This window comes from Enhydra lutris, unplaced genomic scaffold, assembly GCF_002288905.1.
Source record: "Enhydra lutris kenyoni isolate GAN:26980312 unplaced genomic scaffold, ASM228890v2 scaffoldscaffold4, whole genome shotgun sequence".
Lineage (NCBI taxonomy): Eukaryota > Metazoa > Chordata > Mammalia > Carnivora > Mustelidae > Enhydra > Enhydra lutris.
Window position 1 is genome coordinate 47,534,910 of NW_019154088.1, and position 27,837 is coordinate 47,562,746.

Consider the following 27,837-nt stretch of genomic DNA (forward strand, 5'->3'; position numbering starts at 1 on the left):
AGGACTGTAGTCCTGAAACCAGTTTGCAATTGGTAGCCTGGAGGGTTTTGTCCCAGCTCCAATATTGTGGAAGTCTGTGTTCACAAGGGTTTGGCTATTTCTGCTTCAACACTGAATGGGCTTCTTCAGGGACATGCGAAGGAATTAGATGAGGAGAAGTTGGCCACGTGACGGATGGACTGACTGTTCACACACTTACTCGACGTGTTCATTACACATACAAGTAACCTTAATCAAACAGGTTAAACTGCCACATCTACTACAACGACATAGTTCAGGGCTCTTTTAATTATAATTCCTTCCTATTTATGAGTGGATAAAGCCAAAGCCTGAGGCCTGGTCTGATTTGTCTGCATTACAATTCACATTGGCCCAGTCTTATGGCTCTTAATTCGGCCCCTTTAGTTATTCCATACCTAGAAGGCTGGCCTGCTCACACTTGGATCTAGTTTCTCATGGATAAAGTCACCTCCTTCGTTGATGCTCTTTTATTTTGGCTTCCCTTTTATTTTCTGTTTTGAACACAAGTCTTTCATACTGTGTTACAAAGAGAAGAATCTTCTCTGCCATTAAAAGAAGAACTCCATTTTTGTTAGCTGCATTTAACCTGACCTTTACTTGGTTTCCCCTACAGAGCTGAGAAGGCTACGCATGCTTCTTGGTCAGCTCCATCTGGTCATCGGCCCTCTGTTTTCACTGATCACCTATCTGTTGTGATAAGCACAGGCTTCTACATCCTCCAAAGTCAAAGGGTTAGCTTGTTTACCCCACAGCACTTTGAAGAATTTTGTGCTAGTTGCCAACATTTCAGATCAGAAAATGTTATCTTAAAACCCTGGTTACCAGGATTCTCTTGAAAATGCAGCAGATCTAGCAATATTGGGCCTGTAGTCTCTGCAGCCTCAGTGAGCTAGGGCCTCACTAGGCAGCTGCTCCCTGTAGAAGAGGCCAGTGCTCTTAGTGCACCGCAGTCCCCACCACTCCCTATCTCTCTCTCCCCAACACTAAGGCCAAGTGAAAGCTGTCCTCTCTCATCACTCTTGCATGATTACTTTTCTTATCTGAGAGTTAAAAGCAAGCTATTTAACACACCTGTGTTTCTATCAAAAGTAGAAAAATGTACAAGCAATAGAAATTACTTCAGGAGCCCCTGGGGGGGCTCAGTCAGTTAAGCATCTGCCTTCAGCTCAGGTTATGATCTCAGGGTCCCAGGATTGAGCCCCACACCACACTGGGGTTCACTGCTCAGCAGGGAGTCTACTTCTTCCTCTCCTTTGCCCTTTCCCCTGCTCATGCTCTCTCAAAAAAAAAAAAAAAAAAAAGAGTGGATAAAATCTTAAAAAAAAAAATGAAATGACTGCTTATTTTAAGGCAAATAAGAAAAGATATATTTATTTACAGAAGGGAAGCATTTCTCCCACACCTGTCTGGCCTTGCAAGTAGCAGGTTTGTGACCTCTACCTTGGGGAGTCCTCGATGGTCGCATGTTTCTGGATTAACCAGTATACAGACCATTATATCCATGGTCTCTCCTATCCTTCAAGTGTTCAAAGATTCTTATTCTTTGCAGGGTGACTGGGGGATATTTATCCTCTCTGTGCTGCAGACAAAAGCAACAGACTATTTTCTCAATGATCATATCCCGTTTTCCTTTCAAAAGCATTCTTCTCCCACTAACATGATAAATAATAAAAGAAGAGATTAAATTTTAGAAAGTGGGAGCTGTCTTAGTAAGATGTTTTTTACAGGCCATTACAATTCTTTTTTTTTTTAATTGGGGCTTGAACTTTTTTTTTTTTAAAGATTTTATTTATTTATTTGACAGAGAGAGATCACAAATCGGCAGAGAGGCAGGCAGAGAGAGAGGGGGAAGCAGGCTCTCTGCTGAGCAGAGAGTCTGATGTGGGCTCCATCCCAGGACTCCGAGATCCAGGTCATTATAATTCTTGAACTTGACTCTAGGTTTTAATTACAGAGACATATATGTAGGAATTTTTTTATCTGTTAACATTTGCACAGAATGGAGAAAACTGATGCACCTCTCCTTTATAATAATTAATCTTGAGTACTTTCCAAGGATTCCCAGATCAGCATATTATGACCCTGTCAAGAATGTGGGATCCAGCAAGGTTGGAAGCTTGTCCAAACTAAGAAGCAGAGAAAGAATCAAGTTCTTTGTATTTCCTCTCACTCTTCCCTCTCCCTGTGATGAATGCTCTCAAATACATCATGAAATTCAGCGTTAGAATTAACAGCAGCAGTACCCAATTTGTTTTTGATTCAGAAAGAAAGCTCTAAATTTCACCTTAACCCCATGTAAGGACTTTTGAAGTACAGGTATGGTCCTGATGAAATGATGCCACTGAAAAACCTATATAAAAATGTCAGTTCCGGGGCACCTGAGTGGCTCAGTCGGTTGGGCACCTGCCTTCAGCTCAGGTCATGATCCTGGACTCCCAGATTGAGCCCTAAGTCGGGCTCCCTGCTCGGCAGAGAGTCTGCTTCTCTCTCTGTTCCTCACCCTGCACTTTCAAGTAAGTAAAATGCTCTTTATCTTTAAAAAAATTTTTAAAAGGTCAGTTCTAAAAATAATACATAGAAACGTACCTGGGTGGCTCAGTGGGTTAAATTTCTGCCTTTGGCTCAGGTCATGATCTCAGGGTCCTGGGATCAAGCCCCACATGGGGCTCTCTGCTTGGCGGGGAGCCTGCTTCCCCCTCTCTCTCTACCTGCCTCTCTGCCTACTTGTGATCTCTCTGTCAAATAAACAAACAAAATTTTTTTAAAAAGATAAAATAAAAATAAAAATAATACCTAGATATAAGGTGATTTCAATTAGAATCCAAAAGGATTTTTTCTGAACTAGGTAAAATGCCTTTTACATGCATACAGAACTACTACTGTTTTAAAATTGCCAAGGGAAAAAACTGGTCGGGGCAACTAGTTTTACCAGATGGCAAAATTTTCAATAAAGTGCCTATAATCATTATCATCAGCATCAGCATCATCGTGAATAGGCCAGCAGGCTATTCACAAAGAAATGAAGAAATAGAAGCAGTACAGAGTCTAGAACTAGATCCACGCATTTATGGGAAATTAACATGACCAGGTAGTACTTCAATACAGTTGAAAACAATGTGCTTTATTTAAAATTGATTCAGGGAAAATGACTATCCATTAGGAAAATGAGAACCACATCTTACCACCCTGTATAGAAGAATCATTTTCAGATAGATTAAAAATTCTAGTATAAAATACTATAAATACTAGAAAAAAATTTAGGAGGAACTTTCTATGACCCTAGGATAGAAGAAAACATCCCCAAAAACAAGATATCTAGAAGAAAAAAGAAAAGATAAGCAAGTTTGGCCACAAATGAATAAGATGATGTTGAGAAGATGGCAAAAGTTCTGGAGTTGTAGGGGCGCCTGGGGGGGCTCAGGCAGTTGAAACAGGCAGGTTTCAGCTCAGGTGTTGATCTCATGGGTGGTGGGATCGGGCCCCAGGTTGGGCTCCACACTCAGCGGGGAGTCTGCTTGAGGATTGGCTCCCTCTATTCCTCCCCCCGTGATGTGCATGCTCTCTCTCTAAAGTAAATAAATCAATCTTTAAAGGTTTTTTTTTTAAAAGATTTTATTTATTTATTTGACAGAGAGAAAGGGAGCACCAGCAAGGGGAACACAGAGGGAGAGGGAGAAATAGGCTCCCCACTGAGCAGGGAGCCTAATGCAGAGCTCAGTCCCAGGACCTGGGATCATGACCTGAATAGAAGGCAGAGGCTTAATGACTAAGCCACCCAGGTGCCCCAATAAATCAATCTTTAAAACAAAAGTTCTGGAGCTGCATGGCATTGATGGTTGCACACCATTGTGAATGCCCTTAATGTCACTCAACTATATATACACTTAAAAATAGTTCAAATGGTAAAATTTATGTTATGTGTATTTTACCCTAATAAAAAAATAAAATAATGTTGGTTTGTTAAAAAACAAAAAACAAAACCACTAGAAACAAAGTCAAAAGGCAAATAATTGGCAGGGAAATATCTGTTATGACAAATAAAGGGCTACAGCCCTACTATTACAAAGACACTTCATGTGCTATGAAGAAAAAGGCGCCATAGTGGGAAAATGGGCAAAAGATGTAAGCAGGTAATACACAGAAGAGGAAATATAAATGATCCAGAGACATGAAAAGACAATATCACTAGTAGTCAGAGAAGGGCAAATCAGAGCAAGAAGGTGAAGCGACCTGTTTTCCTAACAAACATTTCACGAATTGGTAACATTAAATGTTGCCAAGGATACAGGAAAATGGATCTTCTCACACTTGGCTGGTTAGACTTTTGGAGAAAGTTACTAGTAGTATTTATTAAAACAACATACCCAGAAAACACAAGCCAAAGATCTGAGCAGCCACATTACCGAAGAAGAGATACAGATGGGAAATAAACATATGAAAAGATGATCAACATATTTTTTCACTAGGGAGCTGCAAATTCCAGAAACAATGACATATCATTACATACCTATTAGGATAGCTAATATCTAAAAACTGCCAGCCACAACAAATGCTGATGATGATACAGAGCAATGGGAACTCTCCTTCATTGCTAGTGGGAGCATAAGACAATGTGGCCACTCTTGAGACAGTCTGGCAATTTCCTACAAAGCTAAATGTAGTTGTACCATATGATCCAGCAATCACGCTCCTAGGTGTTTATCCAAATGATCTGAAAATTTAGATCCACATAAAAACCTCCTCACGAATGTTTATAACAGCTGTATTGATAATGGCCAAAAATTCGAAGTATACAAATTATCTTCCTATAGACAAAAGGATACAAGCTCATGTTCCATCCATAGAATAGGATATGAGTGATAAGAAGAAATGAGTTATCAAGCCATGAAAGGACATGTATGAAATTTAAACGCATATTGTGAAGTCAAAGAAGCTAGTCTGAAACATGACATATTGTACAATTCCAATTATATGACATTCTGGAAAAAGCAAAACTATGGGGACAGTAAAAAGATCAGTGATTGCTGGGAATGCAGAGGACATGGGGGGAAAACCCACATGTGAAACATGTTTTTAGGGCAGTGAAATTATTCTGCCTGATACTGTAATGGAGAATACATGACATTATGCATTTCTCAAAACCCACAGAACGTTACAGCACAAAGACTGGACCTTAATGTAGGCAAATAAAAAAAAAAAAAAAAACATTTAGGAGGTTGGGGAATCCTCTGTTAGAAAGCAGAATGTGATAAAGTACCTGACCAGTACTTCTTAAATCTGTCATGGCCGGGACACCTGGGTGGCTCAGTTGGTTAAGCGGCTGCCTTCGGCTCAGGTCATGATCCCGGCGTCCTGGGATCGAGTCCCACATCGGGCTCCTTGCTCAGCAGGGAGCCTGCTTCTCCCTCTGCCTCTGCCTGCCACTCTATCTGCCTGTGCTCGCGCTCTCTCTCTCTCTCTCTCTCTCTCTAAAAAAAAAAAAAAAAAAAAATTTAAAAAAAAAAAAAAAAAAAAAACTGTCATGGCCATTAAATACACAGAAAGTCTAAAATGGCCAAGGCAAGAGAAGCCAAGGGACACCCGACAACTAAACATAATGTGGTGTCCTAGATGGGATCCTGGCACAGAAAAAGGACATTAGATAAAAACTAAGGAAATGTGAGTGAAGTACTGACTTTAATTAATGATAACATGTCATACTGGTTCATTAGTTGTAACAAATGTATCATACTTGTAAGATGCTAATCACAGGTGGAATTGGGTACAGGGTATATGGGAAATCTCTGCACGATCTTCTCAATTTTTCTGTACAGCTAAAACTGCTCTAAAAAATAAAGTGCACTGAAAAACATACACAGTCCCCATCTTACCCAGGACACCACTTCCAGAAATATATCCTATATTAATAAAAGCACAGATCTACACAGTCTCTGGCATCTGATACGCAATTCATCAGGTCACGCATTTGTCGTCGATCTGATGAATTCTTCTGATCTATTTTGATGTATTCTTCCCAATCTCTACCAGTAAAGAGGATCAAAAGCGGTTCACTTTTTGTGGAAAGGACAGCATTCCACATTCAGCATCTTGCCCAGGGTCTAGGTTAACTCTTCTGCTCTCTGTTGCAGTATAGTCTAAAGGGACCTTGATCATCTTGACATTCCCCAGAACAGGATGCTTATCTACTGGGATTGATGACATCAAGTTAACTGGACCTCCCAGTGAGAGGGAATGACAAGTATTCTGAATGCCCCATTAAGACACACATATGCCAGAGGGTGAGAGAAAACCTGCCAGGGCATATCACGGGTAATGTTCCAGGGGTCCAATGGCTTGGGGCACCCTGGGACATCCCCTCTAAAGTCAAGGACAAATTGCTGCACCTCTGATCGCCCACCACCAAAAAAAGGCATTGCATTTGGTGGGTCTCTTTAGATCCTGGAGGCAGCATATCTTCCATATGTGCACCAGGAAATAGCTCCGGGGAATACGGCTCTAATTTAGTAGGTGATTTGGAAGGCTGTCAATATTGAGTAGGACCCAAGACAACTTTACGGCACATCAGAGCTACCCTACCACCCAGGCCATATGACTCAGTTTGTCCACTCATGCTAGCGCTGTCCAGCTCCTGCAGTCTTGTGAGCCCTCAGAGAGACTGAGTACTGATCATGGGACATCAAGTGATTATGTGACCAAGAACTTCCTCTTGGGTACTGGGTAAGAGAGAGCCACATCATAAGACTGCATGGAGATAGCAGCAATCCACTATGTGTGAAAACTATACCTCTGTGATCAGGCTCAAGCAGGACTGGAGGGAACAAGTGAGATGAAAAGAGGTGACCTATTCTCCATGTCATTTATTTTATTGCTCCATCCCCTGTCCTTCAACTTACACATCTGGTTTAATGGGAGTTTCCAGTAACAGAGGAGAAAAACCTCAAGTCCAGCTTGCAGATGGATCAGCTCATTATGTTGGCATTAGCTGAAAACGGACTGCCATAGGGTAGCCCTACTCAGCAGGGGCCTCGGAGGACAAGGGTAACAGAATGTCCTTCCACTGAGCACAGCTTCAAGCAATAGACTTGATGGTTCACTTGGTGCAAAGGTAGAAAGGACCTGAGATATGTATGGACCTGTGGGTAATGGCAAATAGCTTGTCTAGTGGATGAAGAGTCTGGAAGAGGCAAGACTGGGAGGTATTTGGAGAAGAGGCATAAATTGTACTCGTGGGAGTGAGCACAGAGCTTGAGGATCCTTGGGCTTCAGACTCATGTCCACGAGAGAGCACCTCCTACAGAGAAAGCACTGAACAACCTGGTGGGTGTCAGCCTGCTCTGTCCTTGGCCACCCCAGTGCCCATGAGATTGACCCATTAACATGGTGGCCATGGTCGCAGGAATGGTGTGTATGCATGGCCCTGGAGCACTGCTCCCTCTCCGCAAGGCTGATCTGACTACTGGGGTTACCGAGGACAACCTGATGGGAGGAAAAACCAATATTGGGGCGCTGATATGCACTGTCCTCAAAGGAGACCAGATGCTCCATGAAGAGGGTAGCAATGTGTCCTTACTGAAATTGATACTTTTTTTTTTTTTTTAAGATTTTATTTATTCATTCGACAGAGAGAGATCACAAGTAGGCAGAGAGGCAGACAGAGAGAGAGAGAGGAGGAAGCAGGCTCCCCACCAAGGAGAGAGCCCGATGCGGGGCTCGATCCCAGGACCCTGGGATCATGACCTGAGCCGAAGGCAGAGGCTTTAACCCTCTGAGCCACCCAGGCGCCCCTGGAATTGATACTTTTTTTAATAATTAATTTTTTAAAAAGATTTTATGTATTTAGTTGACAGAGAGAGACACAACAAGAGAGGGAACACAAGCAGGGAAGAGTGTGAGAGGGAGAAGCAGGCTTCTCACCAAGCAGAGAGCCCTAGGCAGGGTTTGATCCCAGGACCCTGGGATCATGACCTGAGCCAAAGCAGACACTTAACAACTGAGCCACCCAGGTGCCCTTGATACTAACTTTAGATATAGGTTTTGCCTTTCCTGCCTATACCCCAGTCCAAGGCTTAGAGAATGCCTGCCTTACTGCCATAGGAGTCCACACAAAGTCAGAGCGAGAGGCCCATTTTATAGCAAAGGAGACATGACAATTAGCACCTGGCCATGGGACCCACTAGTTTGACTATATATCTTATCGTCTACAACCAGGCAGCCTAATAGAATGATGGAATCTGGACCTCAGTTCTTGAGATGCATAAGCACTGACCCACATGGTGCTGTGTCTTCTGTGACTAATCCATGGGTCTAGGAACCGGGAGCAGAAATAGGATTAGACCTCCCATCATCACTCCCGGTTATCTACTTATGGAAATCATGCTTCCATGTCCCAATATTCTCTCACATTTGCACAGCTTTATGTGTACATGATTGACCAGGTATCTATTAATAGGTGATTAAATAAACTTCAGGACTTTATATTATGTTCAAATGAGAAAACAGTACGCAGCTGTTGAAAGGATAAAGCCTATCTATGTGTTGACTTGGAAAGTTGGCCAAGATACAGTGTTTAGTATAAAATGGAAATTACAGAATGTATATACAATATGATAGCATTTGTATCTGTTTTTTAAAAAGAAATATACGCTTTTGTGCAAGCACAGAAATCCTCTGGAATGATACAGGAGAGAGAAAGGCAAAGTGAATTTCCTTTTCACTTTATATTCTTCTATACCTTTAGGGTTTTGTTTTTATTTTCCTGACATGAGCATATATTACTTTATCATACAAATGGTTTAAAAAGATTTACATGTGGGGGCACCTGGGTGGCTCAGTGGGTTAAGGCCTCTGCCTTCAGCTCAGGTCATGATCTCAGGGTCCTGGGATCGAGCCCCACATCGGGCTCTCTGCTCAGCGGAGAGCCTGCTTCCTTCTCTCTCTCTGCCTGCCTCTCTGCCTACTTGTGACCTCTCTGTCAAATAAATAAATAAAATCTTAAAAAAAAAAAAGATTTACGTGTCTTCACTGTATCATAAAACCAAAATAAATATTTTGAAGTTAGTTTCAGAGAGATAGTTAATACATTACCTTGGGGGCGCCTGGGTGGTTCAGTGGGTTAAGCCTCTGCCTTCGGCTCAGGTCATGATCTCAGGGTCCTGGGATCGAGGCCCGCATCGGGCTCTCTGCTCAGCGGGGAGCCTGCTTTCTCCTCTCTCTCTATGCCTGCCTCTCTGCCTACTTGTGATCTCTCTCTCTCTGTTTCAAATAAATAAATAAAATCTTTAAAAAAAAAAAATACATTACCTTGGGGGGGAATATTTTCATTATTTAAAAAGCTATTGAATTACTACCACCCTCTTCAGCCTAGAGGAAAATATTCTGCACCCTCCATGGTGTTGCCAAGGAATCATTCCTTAGCACTTTAAAAAAAAAAAAAAAAGATTTTATTTATTTATTTGACAGAGATCACAAGTAGGCACAGAGGCAGACAGAGAGAGAGGAGGAAGCAGGCTCCCCGCTGAGCAGAGAGCCCGATGCAGGGGCTCAATCCCAGGACCCTGGGATCAGGACCTGAACCAAAGGCAGAGGCTTAACCCACTGAGCCACCCAGTCTCCCCCTTTTTTAGCACTTTTGATAAAGGAAAGCCGTCTTCATCTCGTGTGTCCTCCAAATGCCAAGAATCCCACTGTAGACACTCTGGCTAATATTTTGTTTTGGGGACAACTAGAGAAGGAAAGGGTGTGACATATGGAGTGGGAGTGTACCTGGGTGGAGAGGTGGAGAGGAGCCTGAAGTTTATTTATGGTAGGCTTCCTGTAGACAGCATGGATGGAACAGTATACCAGGCTGGTCCTCTGGCCACTGACCTAGGCTGAGATCCCTTCTGGGTTCCTCTCAAGACTCAGCACAGGCTAAGGATGTGCACAGTGGATGCTCCATTTGTTTTTTTGATTAATAAAGTATATGGAAAGTTCCAGAAAAGAAGCAACAGTACAAGTTGTGGTCAAAATGAAAATTAACAATGGCAGAGCCAAAAGTTAATGCACCAACATACTGACAGTTATGAAATAAATTATTTTTTCAGTTTATACAGAAGTTGATAGCTTCCACTGGTGTAGAAGTCACTTTGCATTTTTTTTAAAGATTTTATTTATTTATTTATTTATTTATTTAACAGAGAGAGAGAGAGAGAGAGAGAGAGAGAGAGATCACAAGTAGGTAGAAAGGCAGGCAGAGAGAAAGAGGAGGAAGCAGGCTCCCTGCTGAGCAGAGAACCTGATGTGGGGCTTGATCCCAGGACCCTGGGACCATGACCTGAGCCCAAGGCAGAGGCTTTAACCTACTGAGCCACCCAGGCACCCCCACTTTGCATTATTTTAACAAAAAGAGGAATTAAGCTCCATGTTTTCAACCAGGCCAGTTTATAAAATTGTATTTTTACCACAGTGCTTTTAAAGTTAATAAGTTATAAAGAAGGTTAATAATCAGCAAGAACATATGCCTATGAAAGCAAATTTGTGTCTAAAACATTGGTCCTCCCAAATGAAAGGGTGAATAAAAACAGTAAAAAAATTGAAAGGGAAATTAAATACAAGCCTGGTGCATTAAAAATTTTTTCCATTTGGTATGAAAAGTACTACCTTCTAGCAAGGTTTCATTATTTCATAATGACTATCTGTAACATAGGTTGTCCCCTTAAAATTTCCTTTGCTGAAAATACAAGTAATTTAAGTGGCTGAAGAAGTAATAGCATAATTATATTTTTTTATCAATGTGCACTATAAAACCACTTACTTTCTCCTGCTCTGCGCTGTTTTATTTCTACAGTCTAAGGTGCAGGCAGGCTGGTGGATAGGAGCACTGAGGACACTGACACATACTGGCATGTACTTAATCTCCCTACAAACTCAGGGTCTCTTCGAAGGTAATGAGCTGCCAGCCTGTTGATTTCTGCTTTTGCTCCTGAAGTATTTGTGTGGCGGTTTTATTACTTAGGGGTTCATTACACAGCAGAAATATAATCTTTCTGTATAAACAAGTTGTGAGCTAAGCCCTAAATTCTTATAATAGACAAACAAAAACAGCCCGTTACTATTTGCAGTTAGTATGTTATCTTGTAAAATTAAAATTAAACAGGTGTCCCTGTTGAACAAATCAGGAAAGAGGATAACAAGGGGGATTTGTTGGGTTTCTATCACTGTGGGCAAGGGAATGCTCTGCTTTGCCTTCCACACTATTGACAGCCAGTTCCCATGAACTCCCAACATCTATCTATGTATTAGTAATGAACCTCAAGGGGCCAGATCTGCCAGTCTGTAAGGAGAACATCTGCATATAGTGAAAGCTTTACAATCCAAAGATCCAAAATGGAGTCTGTGGGCCAAGTATCATCTGCAGATGGGTTCTGTTTGGCCTGAACGGCCTTCGACATTTTAAAAAATTCACTGTCAACATTTTTAAAGTCACCTTTCATTCTCACTAAAAGGAACCAAGGCTCCTTGGGAAAATGGTTGATTCCAGAGCTGGGGCGGGATGAGCCTGGTAGACTTCGCTGTCACACATAGGAAAGTACTCAAGGTGGGATGCCTGGGAGGATCAGTCGGTTAAGATTCTGCCTTTGTCTCTGTCACAGTCCCAGGGTCCTGGGATCCAGCTCTGTATTGGGTTCCCTGCTCAGCAGGGAGCCTGCTTCTCCCTCTGCCTGCCACTTCCTGTGCTTGAGCTCTTTCTCTATTTCTCTCTCTGACAAATAAATAAATAAATTCGTTAAAAAAAAAGTACTCAAGGAAGAGTAGTGTCTGTCAGAACAAAGGAGCAGGATAAAATGTGTGACCATTTGAGAATCAAAAAGAAGAATCACAGCGATGGTTTGTAACAAGTTGAATTTTTTAAAAATCCACAAATTCTCTGTGATACTTAAGAGTGTGTGTATGAGGTGGGGACAGGTACTATGTGAAGGACAGTGGTTTTTGTTTTTTTGTTTTTTCCCCTAACAGAAAAACCGTAAGCAATGAATGTAGAAAGAATTTTGAAAATCACCATTTTACAAGAACTCTTCCTATAATTGATTCAAGCAAAGATCACTGGGTGAAAGTTGTTGGGACACAAGGTGGTCACACCGTCTCAGCATATCTCCCCACAGATCACACACTAACTATAAAAGGGAAAATGTTTCTTTACAATTGGGAAATCCAGAAGACCCATCTTGATCAAGAGATCAAAGCTGAGAGCAGCAACTAGGGGCCATGCTGACACCCTGTACTTCCTGCTAAGAACCAGTATGGCAGAACATCCTCACGCCTGCAGTGGAAACAACCACAGTCCATGTGGAAGCACATTCTGAGGAACAACTGGCCTGCATGCTTCAAAATGCCAGTGTTAAAAGAGACTAAAGAGACATGACAATGAATTGCAGTGTGTGGTCAAGGGTTAGAACCTGGATTTAGATATACAGCTGTAGTTACGGTTATGGCCATAGTTGTAGTTGTAGTTATAGAACCGTTACTGGGACATTATGAGAAACTTGAGCACAGCCTGTATGTTAGATGACGGTATTGAGTCCTTGAGAAATCGTACTGTGGAAATCATATTGTGGTTACATAGAAGAATTCGAGCAGATTCATGATGCATACTTAAGGAAATGATTCAGCTGAGAAGGTATGGGGTGTGAGTGTGTGTGTGAGACACAGAGAGACAGAGACAGAGACACGGAAAGGAAATGAAGCAGAATTTTCACAACTGGTTAATGAATCTAGTGAAGGGTACGGAGGTATTCATTATATTATTCTTTCCACATCTGTATATTTTTGTGTGTGTGTGTGTTTTTTTTTAATCAAAACAAAGAGTGGTAGAAAAAAAACCAGATTTTACGTAAAATTCTGATTTCTGGCTGTTTAAAAAAAGACTCAGAAAACCTAGCACCATGGGCTTGTATTGTGTGGGCCGAGCCATGGCCACCTGCCCATCCGATAAGCTACGAGTTTCCAGCCTGCCCCGTGCCCACCTCCCCATCTAATCTCACACTCAGCCCACTTCCCTCCTTTAGGTCTCTACTGTGATCCCCACACACATTTGACTTTCTGATCTCACGTAAACCATAACAGAGCATGCCAGACATGGCTGTCACAATTTTTAGAAATATGTCACAAATCCATTTGGACAAGCCAATGAAATAATGGACTTGACCTAAAAATGGCACCTACACTAGCAACAGCAGGACTAAATTCTACAAGACGTCACAGAATTTCCCAGTGAGATTTTTAGTGAGCTGTGAAATATCATTCAATGAATACTGGGGAAATATTTCTTCAACTAATATTAGGGGAGCAGAAGCCCTTAAAAATTATGAACTCTCTAATCGGAGTCTAATGCTAGGGAGCATTTACATGGTGCTCTGTTAGCATTCAGTGGAATGTGGCCCTGGGCACAGCAGCACATGGAATTAAGTACTTAATAAAGGCTTCGGGTACAGGGACCCTTGCCAGTTGTACCTGCCACAGCACCTTATCATCGCTGGGCTGGTAACTTGCCCAGCAGTATTTCTGGTCTGGTATTTTCTAGCAGTGAACCTCTTGGGACAGACAGCATGAGGTGCTTGACGCTCAATGCCTCCCTGTGGTACTAAATCCCACCCTTCTGTCTTCCCACCATGCATCTTTCTCTCCTAGACTTTTTTTTTTTTTTTTGACCCTTCGCTTTCCTGCCCTTGCACCCGATAAGGCTGCCTGATCACTGTGAGCTCTTGCTCCCCTCAGCAAAAAGTCAGTATAGCAACACCAAACACAGACATAAATCAAGGGAGGTGGGCCAGGTTCCAGGCTGCACTGGAGTTGCCCAAGGTCATCCAACAGCTCTGAGCTGGATCAGAAACCGCAATTCTTAACTGTGGGTCCTGTCCCCACGCAGTAACAAAGCCCCACGGCCTCACTGGACGGTTAATGAAAGTGAGGAGATGATAGGGGGGAAAAAAGGGAATGCTCTGAATATTCTGTAGGTTATCAGTATTCATGATGGATTAAAATCAAATGAAAGCACACAGCATATACTCAATACTCTCATATCCCCCAACCCCTGGGCTTCCCCCCACCCCTCATATTTATCCCCAAAGGATTCCTTTTATACATTTTTTCCAGATCACCTCCCAGTGAAATAAATGTATGTACATAACATATATGTATGTAATCTGTGCTTCAAAGTCACACTCCCTGCACCCATTCTCAAAAACCAATTTTCATCCTCTTGGGGGCGATAACATTCTTTTTAAGAGGGCATGCATTGTAATATTTAGAGTAAACTTGTACAGGGCATTCTCCCCATGCTTATTCTCATCTTTGTTGGTGGCAAACCATCACTTGTACCATTTAAAATAATCTACAGGGTTGGGGCGCCTGGGTGGCTCAGTGGGTTAAAGCCTCTGCCTTTGGCTCAGGTCTTGCTCCCAGGGTCCTGGGATCGAGCCCCACATCGGGCTCTCTGCTCAGCGGGGAGCCTGCTTCCTCCTCTCTCTCAGCCTGCCTCTGTGCCTACTTGTGATCTCTATCTGTCAAATAAATAAATAAAATCTTAAAATAAAATAATCTACAGGGTTATAGAACCAGAGCTGGAAGGAACTGCTATTCCAGTAAGAATTGGCCCCTGAGGGTCCACAGAAGCCGTGAGTCCCACAGCTAAGGCCCTGGTGGAAGGAGGGCAGGGCGAAGCCTGAGGACGGTAACTGAGACTTCAGAGTGTGGTGTTGGGTGTAACTGGGTGGTTACATGTGGGAGCAGCAATGTAAGGACGTGGGGACAGATAAAACTGGGTCTGCGTTCCAGTTTATTCACCAGAGGTCATTAACCATCCGAATCCATATGTAAGATGAGATAACAATACCCTCTTCCTAAGGTTGTTATATTTTGTGCACCCTACATAATGATACTTGGTACCTTGCCCAAGTCTACCGGGTCACCAAATGGCAAGACGTGATTCCTTCTGCTTGCCTGTATCTTATTTTCTTGTCTTCTGGAAGCAAGTTGTCATAGACAGTGTCCTAGCTGCTGCTTTCAGCCTTGACTGATGTTGGTCTAATCTATTCCTAAGGCCCCCACATCACCTGCCACGCTGCTGAATGTCCGCCCAGGCACCTCACAGTGGTGCTATCGGTCCTTTACCTCGACTCCTCCGGGAGCATCTATTCTTCCTACCACGGCTGTTGGCATTCTCTGCTTCCTCCTCCAAGTGTTCTGTCATTTTCACTCAGCAGAGAGGGGATTAGCACCATAAATTTGGTATACAATGATTCTGGGTTGGTTGGGTCACATTTGTTTTGAACCACATGGCCCTTTTCTTGATGGACACACAGATAGTCCCCAGGAGTTGGGCTGGGTTCAGTTAAGCCTCCTGTTTTATGAGCAGCCAGAACTCACGTCCCACTGTAGGCCCTGTGATGACTCTGACCTATCAAGCCAGACTTCTTGATGTAAGGGGATTTTCTTGCAGGGATCTTGTCTCTCTGTGTAATCTAGCTTGTGTTGCATCTGCCCCACTTCCCATCCAAAATACCTGTACATGCTTGAACCCTAGTTATAGAAAGGGGTTGTATTTTCCCTCTAGGGTTCATGGGCCACATGCAAATCAGGCAATACCACACACCCAGGTGGAACAAGTTCTTCTGCACCACAGCTTGGAGAGAACTGTGGGTCCTGTTACATAAAGATTAAGGAGAGGGTATATGAAGAACCTAGCAACATTCCAAGTAAAATAAAATAATTCCTTATCTCCTAGCTGTCCATGAATTGGTCTTTTATTACACTATTATAGCTATTTGTGGCCATGGTCCATGTTGGTAACTCAAAGTCATGGCTCCAGGAATTCTCTCCCTTCAAAAGTATCAAGTTTTCTCTCTACTGGATTGATACCATTAGCACACAAATCTACTTCTTCTCCCATATTAAAAACAACTAAGAAACTCTCTCTTGATCCCACATCCTCCATGTCTGTTTCCTTTTACAATCAAAATCCTCAAGAGTTGCCTGTATCCCCCTCTCCTCTCTGCTCTTCTCACTCTCTCTTAATACCTCTCTGATGAAGCTTTCATTCCCACCACTGCACCTAACAGCTCTTGTCAAGATCTCAAATGACCCTCACATCTTCAAAGTCAATGGCTATTTCTAAGTCTGTACTAATCATGACCTTTGACACTGCTGACCATCCTCTATTCTTTTCGTTTTTTGAGTATTTATTTGAATTCCAGGTAACATACAGCGTAATAATGGTCTCAGGTATATAATTTAGTGATTCTACACTTCCATACAACATTCAGTGCTCATCACAACAAGTGTCCTCCTTAATTCCCATGACCTATTTCACCCATGCCTTCACCCACCTCTCCTCCAGCAACACTCAAGTTTGTTCTCTAGAATGAGAAAAGTCTTTCTTGGTTTGCTGCTTTTTCTCCCCCATGATAATTTGTTTTGTTTCTTAAATTCCACATATGAGTGAAATCATATAGTATTTGTCTTTCTCGGACTGGCTGATTTTGCTTAACATATTTTCTAGTTCCATCCACATTGATGCAAATGGCAAGATCTCATTCTGACCATTCTCTCGTTCTTGAGATCTTTTCTTCTCTAAGCTTTTAAGAACATTGTTCCTGGGATTTTCCTACCTCCAGAATCACCCCCTTTTTCTTCTTCTTGCCTGCTTCCTCCTCACCTTCCTGATCTCCAAATCCAAATGCTGGATTCCCTAGGACAAGCCAGTCTCAGGGGCCTTAAATGTCACTGCTATGCTGATGTCTCCCAATTTTATTTCTCCAATCTGGATTTTCTCCCAAATGCCAGATTTGTGTACTTAAATGCCCACATCATGGTCTCAGATATGCCTCTCAAACTTAACATAATCAAAACAGAATTCTTGATTTCCTTTCCCCCAAATGGGTACCGAGGTCTCCCCATCCCAGTGAATGATCTGATCCCTGTTCTTGTAGTTACTCAAGTCCTGAACTCTGGGGTCATTCTTTTTTTTTTTTTTTTAAGATTTTATTTATTTATTTGTCAGAGAGAGAGAGAGGGGGAGAGAGCAAGCACAGGCAGACAGAATGGCAGGCAGAGGCAGAGGGAGAAGCAGGCTCCCCACGAGCAAGGAGCCCGATGTGGGACTCGATCCCAGGACGCTGGGATCATGACCTGAGCCGAAGGCAGCTGCTTAACCAACTGAGCCACCCAGGCGTCCCTCTGGGGTCATTCTTGATTCTTCCTCCCACCATCAGATTCCTCTATACTACTCTCTCAGAATAAATCTTGTACCTGACCACCTCCACCACTACCACTCTGACCCAAACCCCATCAGCTCATCCCTGGGTTATTCCAATCGTCTTCTAACTGATCTTCTTGCCCATGGAGCTGGAGTAACAAACAGCTGGAGGGATCCTTCTAAGAATGTATGTCATGCCAAGGCACCCCTCTGCTCCAAATCTTCTGTTGGTTCCCCTCTCATTCACAGTAAAAGCCACGGTTCCTGCTGAGGCCCGGAGGCCCTTGTGTCTGACCTCTCACCCCTCTAACATCATCTCCTCTGACCCTTGCCCTTGCTTACTGTGCTGTAGATGCCCTGATCTCTTTGCTCCTCCTAGAACACACCAGAACATGCCCGAAAACATCACTGAGTCTTGCTTGTGGCCTTTGTACTCACTATTCCCTCTGCCTGGAATGCCGGCATCACTCATCTCTTCCCATTTGCTGCTGGTATCTCTTCAAATGTCATTCATCAGAAAGGCTTTTCCTGACCCTGCTCTATGAAGAAAGCAAGCCTCTTCATCACTCTTTATCCCTTTATCCTGCTTTATATTTCACCACTTGACATAAATTATTTGTCTACTATGAGTCTCTCCTTACATGGAGGGCAGGGGCCCAGAACAGTGCCTGCTACATACAGGAGTTCTGTAAAAAGTTCCCAGATGAACACATGCCAGCACACTGATGCGCAGGTGTCTCAGCAAAAATGATGACTGAAAATACTGAATTCTTTCTGTTTTCCCACATTGGAAAGTAAGTTTGAGAAAGGACAGGACAGTTGCTTTGAGCTCAGTATTCTAGTATAATTTTATTACTGTCGCTAAACGATAATTTAGAGTATGTCCTTAGAGTATGAGCTGACTGATGATACCTATTGCAAATGCTTATATTTTTAAAAGCCTAACTGTGTAACCGGGAAAAATCAGATTCAAAATTAAACATTAAAAGGGCAAGTACAATAGGACCTCTTGGTGAACAGTGAATTACATTTAGTTTAAAGAGCAGTTTACTAGGGGGAACCTGGGTGGCACAGTCAGTTGAGCGTCTGACTTTTGGTTTGGGCTCAGGTGGCGATCTCAGGGTCCTGGGATCAAGCTCAGTTCCGGGCTCCATGCTTAGTGTGGAGTTTGCTTGGGATTCTCTCCCTCTCCCCCTGCCCCCCCCCCACTCTCTTTAAAAATAAATAAATAAATCTTTTAAAAAGGCAGTTTATTAGTACAAACACTAAACCTATCTCATAAAAATACCACACTTTTTTTTTCAAAATGGCACAAAATAATGTTATTTGAAAAGTTTCAAATTTTCAGAAAAAAATGTTTTCTAAAACTATTAGCAAAATTCGTTTTTTGATAATAATTATTATCCTCAAAAGCGCTTACCAATGGATGGCTACAGCCTCATGTATGCTCCCACACTGAGAATGGGAAATATTGTAGGTATGCTACCCTGAAAATTATGCAATTGACTGCTAGAATATTTGTTCCCACGATCTTATCCGCTTCAGAGGAAATGATTGGAATTTTTTTTTTAAGATTTTATTTATTTATTTGACAGACAGATCACAAGTAGGCAGAGAGGCAGTCGTGGGGTGCCTGGGTGGCGCAGTGGTTTAAGCCTCTGCCTTCGGATCAGGTCATGATGCCAGGGTTCTGGGATGGAGCCCCGCATCGGGCTCTCTGCTCAGCGGAGAGCCTGCTTCCTCCTCCCTCTCTCTGCCTGCCTCTCTGCCTACTTGTGATCTCTGTCTGTCAAATAAAATCTTAAAAAACAAACAAACAAACAAAAAACCTTGGCTGGCTTCTTTCTTTTCAGGAGAAAGCCAAACTCCTTGGCCTGGCATTCAAATCCTTCTACACCTGATCTTCATCTATGTGTCTTGCTTGCCTTATCATAATAGGAGCAGCCAGGGGGATGTCCCTTGCCAGTCCTCACCTCTCTGGTTAAGGTTATTGAGGCAATCTTCACCTTCAATCCTCCTAGTTCCTGGTTCCTAACCTCAGCAGGGGTCATTAAAAGCATAGCTCTGCAAGAGGTGTGCAAGGAAAGTATTAGGAACTCAAACTCACTGAGCTGCAAACTTCCCTTGGGCGCACAGAGCTGTGCTTGGCTCACAGTGTAATATTCCTCTTCCCACAGGCCACTGGAGCTCTCCCTTGAATTCCAGCTCAGATGGGGGCCCTAAAACACTTGCTTAGATGTCACCAGTTTTTTTCCTGTTTAGGGGACTATAGTATGTCCCCTGGAGTCAACCTCCAGACCCAAAAGGCCACCTGGTACCAAGGTGTAGCTTTGTGCAAAGTAGACCTCTACTCCAGGAAATTCCTCCCACCTCCTTCTACTGAGCCCTGGTGTTCTTTCCTTTCCTTCTCTTCCTGGCCTGGTAGCACCCAGCAGGCAATCCTGGCTAAAATTTTAGGGTTATAACCTGTGTTCCTTCCATATATTGCTTTCCACGTATGTACCTTTTCCTAGGAGAGACTCTCTGTCCTGAATGCCTTCTCATTCCATGCCTCCCTAAACACTTCAAAGTCTAGTTCAAACATGCCTCTAAATACGTTATTTAGAGGATTCTTGCCAGGCCTGGAGACACAAGGTAAATGACACAGACCCTGCTCATCAGGAAGCCAGTTTATCAGGATTGATAGCCAAGGGGAAATTTATCTTATTTCCCTTCCATGGTTAAGCATCAGAAACACAACGTGTACCATTTCATATAAACATTGTTTATGGGTGGCCCAGTTGGTTGAGGGTCTGACCCTGGGTTTCGGCTCAGGTCCTGACCTTGGCATCCTATCACTGAGACCTGGGTCAGACTCCACACTCAGCAGGGGAGTGTGCTTGAGATTCTCTCTCCCCCTCTGTCCCTACCCCCCCACCCACCCCACCCCGGCTCAAGTGCTCTATCCTCCTCTCTAATAAACAAAAAAAAACAAAAACAAAACAAAAAACATTGTTTTAGGCACAAGGAGGCTCTACGCATATTTACTGAATAATTAAATGGAAAAAATGTGACTTCATTCAAGAAACTTCCAATTCACCATTTCAGCAAATATTTAAGTACCTGTTATGTGTTGGGGATATCACAGAATGCTGAAAAGTTAGGGTTTTGAATAATGGACTCTATCCATAATCTAGTCCCATCACCTCATATAGATCGGGAGTGGTTGTTGCCAATAAATTAGGAAGTCAGATGTGTTCTCTTAAATAACCGAATATTGATGCTACCTGAAGGAAAGGGCTGTGTGTACAGGAGCCTGATTTTGAAGCACAGAGCACCCCATTCTTCAAAATCCTCCTCTTTCTCTCTGACTGCCTCTCTGCCTGCTTGTGATCTCTGTCAAATAAATAAATAAAATCTTTAAAAAAAAAAAGATTTTATTTATTTATTTGACAGACAGAGATCACAAGCAGGCAGAGAGGCAGGCAGAGAGAGAGGAGAGAGGAGGAAGCAGGCTCCCCGCCGAGCAGAGAGCCCTATGTGGGGCTCGATCCCAGGACCCTGGGATCATGACCTGAGCCGAAGGCAGAGGCTTAACCCATTGAGCCACCCAGGCGCCCCCATCATTTCACTTCTTTAAGAAGAATCTTTTTTCTAGAGAAAGGACATTATGATGTTCAGCAGCAGATACATGTGAGGTGTAAAGAAAACCTGTCAGCTTCCTAGCAGTTTGAAAACAGGTGAATGATTAATTCTCTTAATGGGCTGAGAATGTCAGCAGAACATGGCCTGGAAGTTTACCACTAATGAATGCCAGCAAACTGAAGTTGATGGCTCTTGAAGAACCAGGTCTAGAGTGGACATGGGGGAGAGGAAGAAAAATGAAACACCCACAGCATCTCCAAAAGTGAATCTCCCCCTTTCCCTGCACCGGTGTCCCCCCCCACCCCAAGAAATTGGCAACTTGTACACAGACGTCCCACTTGTGTCACTGAGGACAAATGTCCTTGGAAGGAGATGTTACCGCCTCTTAACACATTTATTAAACATAACACGACTCGCTTTAATTTTTTAGACCCTGAAAATTCATTTTAAAGAATCCATTTACCTTGAGCATGCGGATTTCTCGAAGGGCGATTTTCTTTATGACAGGGTCATCTTCTGATTCCAGAAATCTCTTGATGGCTACAATCTGACCCGTGTCCCTGTTTCTGCATTTGAAAACAACTCCATAGGATCCTTCGCCAATTTTCCCAATTTTTTCATACTTCTCCATCATAGAGGAATAAATCTTAAAACGGATCTTCACATAGTTTGAAAATGTCACACATAGACTACTGGCTCGAACAGACTGAACTAGAGCCCCACTCAACGATGGCTCTTTGTCAAGCACCTGGAACAGAAGGGCACTTGTTAACCAGTTAGGAATCGACCCATGTCCTTAAAGCTCGCAAGGGCAACGAGATCCGGGATGACAGCCTAGAGCTCGCTGCCCTCGGTAACCCAATTCTAAGCGCCCGGTATACATCCTGAGAGTTAAAAAGCAACCCGTCATCCTAAAACGAACCGAGCTGTAAGATAATCTATCTTGTTTAATGATCTAGTTCATCCGATCTAAGACACATGAGCCGGCTCAGGGCTTCCCCGGTTCTCATTTCGGGTCTCATTTCCCTCGGGCACGGAGGCACTAGCCGAAACACCATGTGGGGGAGCCTGGCGCCTCCGGGGTGGGCCTCGCCGCGGGGCAGGGATGTGCGGTCCCGCCGCCCCCCGCGCCCTCCCCCCAACCCCTCCCGTGCTGCGCAGCCTCTAGCCGCACCACGTGGCGCCCAGGCCCGCCGTCCGGGCCCGTGCGCCTTCCCCGCCCGGGACTCACGGCGCCGCCACTGCCGGGCCTGGCCCTGCTCCCGCCTCGCCGCCTCTCTCACGGTTGTGCCCGCCGCCGCCCCAGCCGCAATCCCTATGGGAACGGGCCCCCGCCCCGGGCTGGCCTGGGCGGGGCCGCCGCGCCCTGGCGGCGGGGAAGGGCCCTAGTGGGCGGCCCTGGGTCCCTGGCACCCGCGCGTCTCTCCGCCGGGGAGAGACTTGCAGGACTGCGGACTCCAGCAGGTCGTAAAAAACGCAGCTCGAGCGGAGTCGGCTGGAAGACGCCTGCGCCGGGAGCACCCCTCCCGACACCCCCCATGCGGTCTGAACTTCACGGGCAGGGCCGATCCCGCACGGTCTGAGAACAGATTACTTCCCCCTTACGCTTTGCTGGGTTACAAACGCCTTGAGGACAGCTTTTGTGTCTGTCCTGATCAGTACTGTAGCATCCCGCCAACCAGTGATGAATGAATGAAAGGCAGAGAGAGAGAGGAAAAGAGGGAGTGGGAGGTATGAAGACTGAAACTGGTTAAAGTCAGCACTTCCCTCCATTAGCCTGGGGGTCTGTCATCATAGACTTCCTATGCAGCTGGCCTTTCTGATGTGGCAGATGCAGATGGACAGAGCCCAGCTTGGTTTAGGTATTTTTGTTTTAAGTAATCCCCAGGTCAAAGGTGGGACTCAAACTCGGGACCCTAAGGTGAAGAGTCCTATGCTCTACCGACCAAGCCAGCCAGGTGTCCCTGTTTTAGGTTCCATATTCCCATCCTTCTCCCAGATGGCTCCTATTTACTCAAGTCTGAGCACAATGGTGGGAAGTTCATGGATCTGGGGAAAGAATGAAATAGTTTGCTACTAGGCAGACTGCCTCAGTCAGTACTTCATCATCTAGCACATTCCATACGCCCAGCACTGAGATGGGTGTTTGCCCTGGAAGTGATACCTGAGGAGAGAAAAATATCATACCGTCTATAAACGGGGACCGTCTATCAAACGGGGACCAATCCCACACCAAGCAGCATACCACTGAAGGTAAATCTGGATAGGTTTCAGGAAGGAGCTGGGAAGAGAGGAATGGGTGGCTTCCGGGACCAGGGAGTAGCATATAGATGGGGTCCAGGGATGAGCTACAGGTGGTCTGTGAACCTCCTAGAAATTGTTTGCAAATGGCAACCACTGATGTGTTTTCTGTCTCAATAGCTTTGCCTTTTCCAAGATGTCATATAAATGCAACCTTTTGAGACTAACTAAACTTCTTTTACTTAACATGCATTTGAGATTCACCCATGTAGTTGAGTATCTCCATAGTTCGTTCTTTTTTATTGCTGAGTGGTATTCCATTATATGGATAAACCAGACTTTGTTTATCTATTTCCAGCTGAAGAACATTTGAGTTGTTTCTAGTCTTGGTGATTATAAATCAAGCCACTATAAACATTCATGCATGGTCTTTTGTGTGAACATATGTTTTCCTTTCTCTTGGGAAAATAATACTTAGGAGGAGTACTGCTGGGTCACAGGATAAGTACATGTTACTGTAAGTAATTGCCAAAATGTTTTCCAAAGTGACTATGCCATTTTACATCTCTACCAGCAATGTTCCAATTACTCTGCATCTTTGCCAACACTCCTATTCAGGTCTTTTGATTTTAGCCATTCTAATAGGTAGGTAATTGTCTCCTGTGGTTTTAATTTGCATTTTCCTAATAACTAATGCTGAGCAGTTTTTCGTATGCTTATTTACCTTCTGGATGTTTTCTCACAAGTTCTAGCTTTTTGTAAATTCCTTGGGGTTTTCTATGTAGGCAGTCATGTCACCAGCAAACATGGATAGGTTTAGTTCTTCCTAACTGGTATACCTTTTCTTTTTCTTGCCATCCTGCACTTGATAGGTCCTCCCATGTGACATCAAACAGGAATGGTGAGAGCAGACATTTCTGTGACTGATGTTAGGAGGAAAGTACCTGAGCATGATTTTTCTTACTTAGTCTGTTGATATAGTGAATTGCATTCATAGATTTAAAAATGTTGAGGGGCACCTGGGTGGCTCAGTCAGTTAAGTGTCTGATTTCGGCTCAGGTCATGATCTCGGGGGGGCTGTAAGATTGAGTTAGTCTCATTGCTGAGCAGGGAATCTGCTTCTCTCTCTCTCCCTCTGGCCCTCTCCCTGCTCATGTTCTCTCTCTCTCTGTCAAATAAATAAATAAAATCTCAAAAACAAAACAAAAAAAGGGGCAGGTGGCTCAGTCCTTTAAGTGTCTGCTTTCAGCTCAGGTCATGATCCCAAGGTCCTGGATTCCCCATGTCTGGCTCTCTGCTCAGGGGGGATCCTGCTTCTTCCTCTGCCTGTCCCTCCCTCTGCTTGTGTGCACTCCGAGTGTGTCAAATAAATAAATAAAATCTTTGTAAATAAATAAATAAAAATGTTAAACAGAGCTTGCATTCCTGGGATAAGCCCAACTTGGTGATGGTGTTCTATCATTTTGATATGTTGCTGGAGTCAATTAGTCACATTTTATTGAGGATTTTTGCATTAATATTTTTCAGAGATATTGATCTATGGTTTTCTTTAATGTCTTTGTCTAGTTTTGGTGTCAGGATAATACTGATCTCATAAAATGAGTGGGGAAGTGTTTCCTTCTCTTCTGTTTTCCGGAGAAGTTAACATCAAATTGGTATTATTCATTCCTTAAACGTTTGTTAGAATTTTCCAATAAAGCCATCTGAATATGGAGTTTTCCTTACTGAAATGTTTTAAAATACAAGTTCTATTTCTTTAATAAAATATAGGGCTATTCAGCGTATCTATTTCTTCTTGAGTGAGTCTTGGTAGCTTGTATCTTCAAGGAATTTGTCTATTTTGTCTAGATAGTGGAGTTTACAGCTATAAAGTTGTTCATATATCATAATATTACACCATCATCCTTTTAATGTTGTTCATATATGATACTATCACATTATTATCCTTTTAATATCTATAGGATATATAATGGTGTTCTCTCTTATCATTCTTGAGATCAGTAAATTTTTCCCCCTCTTTTTTTTGATCAGTTTGACTAAGTCTTACCAATTTCATTGATCTTTTAAAAAAAAACAGCTTTTGGTTTAGTTGATTTTCTGATTTTTCTGTTTTTCAATTTCATTGATTTCATCTCTTTATTTTTTTTCTTTCTGCTTGCCTTGCTTTTAGCTGCTTTTTCTAGTTTTTTTTTTAAGATGGAAACTTAGATCATTAATTTTACATATTTCTTGTTTATAAGCCCTTTTTAAAAAAAGATTTTATTTATTTATTTGACAGATCACAAGTAGGCAGAGAGGCAGGCGGAGATCACAAGTAGGCAGAGAAGCAGGCAGAGCAGCAGGCAGAGAGAGAGGGGGAAGCAGGCTCCCTGCTGAGCAGAGAGCCCGATGCGGGGCTCGATTCCAGGACCCTGGGATCATGACCTGAGCCAAAGGCAGAGGCTTAACCCACTGAGCCACCCAGGTGCCCGTTGTTTATAAACCTTTGATGCCATACATTTTCCTCTAAGCTCTACTTTATTTATTAGTACTTTATTTATTTATTTGACAGAGAGACATTGAGAGAGGGAACACAAGCAGGAGAAGTTGGAGAGGGAGAAGCAGGCTCCCCACTGAGCAGGGAGCCCAATGCAGGGGTTGATCCCAGGACCCTAGGATCATGACCTGAGCAGACATTTAACTGACTGAACCACCCTGGGGACCCTCTAGGCAATACTTTAAGATTTTATTTACTTATTTGACAGGCAAAGATCACAAGTAGGCAGAGAGGCAGGCAGAGAGAGGAGGAAGCAGGCTCCCCGCTGAGCAGAGAGCCCGATGGAGGGCTCGATCTCAGGACCCTGGGATCACGGCCCCGGGCCGAAGGCAGAGGCTTTAACCCACTGAGCCACCCAGGTGCCCCTAGGCAATACTTTAAAACACATCCCAGAAACCTTAATATGTTGTATTTTTATTTCCATTCAGCTCAAAGTATTTTCCAACTTATCTTGTGACTTCCAGTTTGGCCCATAGTGTGTCGTTTAATTTCCAACTACTTGGGGACTTTTAGATATCTTTTTATTACTGACGTCTAGAATCAGAATTGCATTCTTTTCAGAGAACTCTCTTTGTATGATTTAAATTCTTTGCAGTGTATTAAGATTTGTTTTATGGCCCAGCCTATAGTCTATGCTGATGAATGTTTCTTTTTGACAAGTTAAAAAAATATATTTTTAAGTGGTATGGGAAAGTCATTGTGACTTCTTCCAGTGCCGCCTCGTCTGAAGTTCATACCAGGCTGCAGTGAGTCTGGAAAATTAACTTTATGGACTCTGCAAGGTTCAGTACCCAAAGAGCCTGGAACTCTGCCAAGCCCAGCAGTAGTTAAAATAAGGGAGCAAGGACGCCATTTCTTTACGCTTAAGTAGGCAGTGAACCAGAAAGCCAGCGTGACTGGCAGCTGCACCAGTTGTTTTGTTTGGAGGAAGCTGGAGCAAAATATTAGAGGGTAACTTTGAAAGGGAGACAAACAGTTGATGTCACCATTTAGCACCAAACAGAGAGGATACTGTGGCCTCTCTAACAGGCAATGCCCTCAAATCACCGGCAGTGCTCTTGGTTGGCAGGACTGAAATTTGTGGGTTTTTTGTTTTTTTGTTTTTTTTTAAGATTTTTATTTATTTATTTGACAGAGATCTTTAAAGATTTTTATTTATTTATTTGACAGAGAGAGATCACAAGTAGGCAGAGAGAGAGAGAGGAGGAAGCAGGCTCCCTGCCAAGCAGAGAGCCCAATGCGGGACTCAATGCCAGGACCCTGAGATCATGACCTGGGCCGAAAGCAGAGGCTTAACCCACTGAGCCACCCAGGCACCCTGAAATTTGTTTTAATACCAGAGAAATAGAACTCCTGGCAAGTGGAGTTCTTGGTAACTGAGACATGGTCCGACATGTGGGCTCTTCTACTCAAGCAAGAGCAAAGAACAGTGAGACAACATTATCTTTTTCTCCTTAAGGTGATCTTTCATTTGTAACTGCATAATCAGAGACACTCCTTCAATGTCCCCGGGTCACACAAACAGCACAGAGGTATTTTAATCCCTAAAGGAGGCAGATAAACATTCCGTAGCGTAACACATGGTAAAAGAGAAAGAGCCTGGCATGTGGAGTCAGAAGACTAACATTTCTAGCTTCTTCCTAGTGTTTGATAATTGTGCAAGATAATTACTATTGCCTAAACAACGATAGCAACAACTGTTTAACTAGTGTTTTCTTCCCTGCAGGCATTATGTTCAGAATATTTCATACGTGAGCCTCACAACAACCCTGGGAGATGGGCACCAATATTATCGCGAGGTTTCACACGAGGAAGGTGAGTTCTAGAATGGCTAAGTCCTTTGTCTAAGGACACAAAGCTAGCGAGTAGCAAAGCAGGGGTGGGAACATAAGCAGTGAGTCCAGAACCTTTGCTCCTGTTTTGCTGAAACTACCTAACATGTAGGGGTGGTTGTCAGAACTTTTTTTAAATAAAGGTTGTTTTTGTTGTTGTTATTTTTTTTTTAAATTTGAGAGAGAAAGTGAGCAAGAGAACACAAGCAGGGAGAGGGGCAGAGGCAGAAGCAGACATGCCGCCGAGCATGGAGCCCTGACGTGGGACTCGATCCCAGGACCCCAGGATCATGACCCCTGCAGAAGACAGACACCTAACTGACTGAGCTACCCAGGTGCCCCAGTTGTCAGGA

The 27,837-nt window shown here is 43.4% G+C and overlaps 1 protein-coding gene across 2 annotated transcripts in view; it reads right to left on the reverse strand.

Annotated features, from left to right (window-relative positions):
- LOC111138669 (cyclin dependent kinase like 1) overlaps positions 1 to 21,617 on the reverse strand; it is a 53,604-nt gene extending 31,987 nt beyond the window's left edge. For both annotated transcript variants that reach the window (XM_022490680.1, XM_022490679.1), the window contains exon 1: positions 21,339 to 21,617. In XM_022490680.1, the coding sequence (XP_022346388.1) occupies positions 21,339 to 21,509 (171 nt within the window). In that variant the 5' untranslated portion in view covers positions 21,510 to 21,617. The remainder of the gene's footprint in view (positions 1 to 21,338) is intronic.
- Between the last annotated feature and the right edge of the window lie 6,220 nt (positions 21,618 to 27,837).